A 1,783-nucleotide genomic window follows, 5' to 3' on the forward strand; every position below is an offset into this window, starting at 1 on the left:
GAGGCAAAGGCAGAGGCAGAGGCAGAGGCAGAGGCAGAGGCAGAGGCAGAGGCAGGCTGACTGCCAGACTTCCTGCCTCCCTGAACTGGACTAGTGTATTTGGTAGATTTAGTGTTCTTAAACCCGAGTCATCTCTTCAGCTCCTATTTTTTTTTTTTTTAAAGATTTATTTATTTATTATATGTAAGTACACTGTAGTTGTCTTCAGACACTCCAGAAGAGGGCATCAGATCTTGTTATGGATGGTTGTGAGCCACCATGTGGTTGCTGGGATTTGAACTCCAGACCTTCGGAAGAGCAGTCGGGTGCTCTTACCCACTGAGCCATCTCACCAGCCCTCAGCTCCTATTTTTGAGACTTTTATCTTTGTTTTATTTAGTCCTTTTTTTGTATATGAGCCAACATCCTTTGTTCAGCTCACTAGAAAACTTACTTTTTCAGAGAAGTGTTTTCTAATAAGAGCCAATCAGGATCTTATAACTTGGGGTGGGGCTTAACTCAATAGTAGCCACGAGGCACCTGCCCATCATGCACAAGTCCTTGGCTACCTACCTCCCCAGCACTATGGCCTCCCCATTCCAGTTTGTTCAGATAAGCTTACAGGGGTTGCAGCTGACAGTGGGTAAGAGCATTGCTGTGTGGGTGTGGGGATCCGACTCTGCTTCCCAGCACCCACGGAAAAGGCAGGTGTGGCTGCACACCCTGGAGCTTCAGCAGTGAGGTGAGGGAAGGGAAGGCTGGATAGTTAGGTCATGTAGGACGCTCACAAGCGGAAGACAGTGCTGTGCAGAAGCCCCAGCTAGTGCAGACCCACACAGTAGGGCCCACCATGTACATACGCAGTGGTGTGATGGGGTCAAGAGCAGTGTGCTCATCCCAATGGGTGCTCCGCCTCAGGTACTCACTTGAGGTTTTCTAACTCCTGTTTCCTCAGCGGAGAAGACGGTGGAGCAGGAATGAACTTATCTCCATCATGGCTTTTACTGCTGAAATAGAGAAAGACTCTTGGGTATGAAAAGAATCACCACTGTGCAGTTTGTTCTCCTGGTCTTACTCCACCACGTCAACCCAGTTCTGACAACGTATATAAGTGGGAGCAATGAGTGTACGAAGGCCTAGCACTACAAACATGCTAACTCCACACACTCTCACTGCACTACCTTATTTTCCGTAGCACACAACAGTACTTTTACATAATCTCTGGCTGTAACATCTCTACTACATAAGCACATTCACACACTTCAACCTTTTCTTCTTCTTCCTTTCCTTTTTTTTTTTGTTGGTTTTTCTACACAGGGTTTCTCTGTATAGCCCTGGCTGTCCTGGAACTCACTTTGTAGACCAGGCTGGGGCCTCAAACTCAAGTGATCCATTTGCTTCTGCCTCCCAGGTACTAACTAGGATTAAAGGTGTGCACCACCACTGGCCAGCTCAAAATTTCTTTAGTAAATAAACTGTTTTGTGGTTCAGCTGATAGAGTGCTCGTCCAACAAGCACGAAAGCCTTCATTCCCTCCCAGCATTGCATAAACCAGGCATGATGGTGTGTGCCTTTAATTCCCAAGATATGGGAGGGAATGGCCAAAGGATTAGAGGTTCAAGGTCACCCTCAGCTACCTACTGAGTAAGTCTGGTCTATGTGAAACCTTGTCTCAAAATTTCTATAACAAATACTTAAAAATGTATAATAATCGCCGGGCGTGGTGGCACACGCCTTTAATCCCAGCACTCAGGAGGCAGAGGCAGGCAGATTTCTGAGTTTGAGGCCAGCCTGGTCTACAGAG

At 47.0% G+C, this 1,783-nt stretch overlaps 1 protein-coding gene across 4 annotated transcripts in view; it reads right to left on the bottom strand.

The window, feature by feature from the left end:
• Window positions 1-1,783, bottom strand: part of Cnot10 (CCR4-NOT transcription complex subunit 10) — a 52,497-nt gene that overhangs the window by 18,979 nt on the left and 31,735 nt on the right. For 3 of the 4 annotated variants that reach the window (XM_029543279.1, XM_029543278.1, XM_021206274.2), the window contains one exon: window positions 906-986. In XM_029543279.1, coding sequence (XP_029399139.1) covers window positions 906-986 — 81 coding nt within the window. The remainder of the gene's footprint in view (window positions 1-905; window positions 987-1,783) is intronic. The other variant, XM_021206276.2, reaches the window with a different exon arrangement.

Source organism: Mus pahari, chromosome 10, assembly GCF_900095145.1.
Source record: "Mus pahari chromosome 10, PAHARI_EIJ_v1.1, whole genome shotgun sequence".
NCBI lineage: Eukaryota > Metazoa > Chordata > Mammalia > Rodentia > Muridae > Mus > Mus pahari.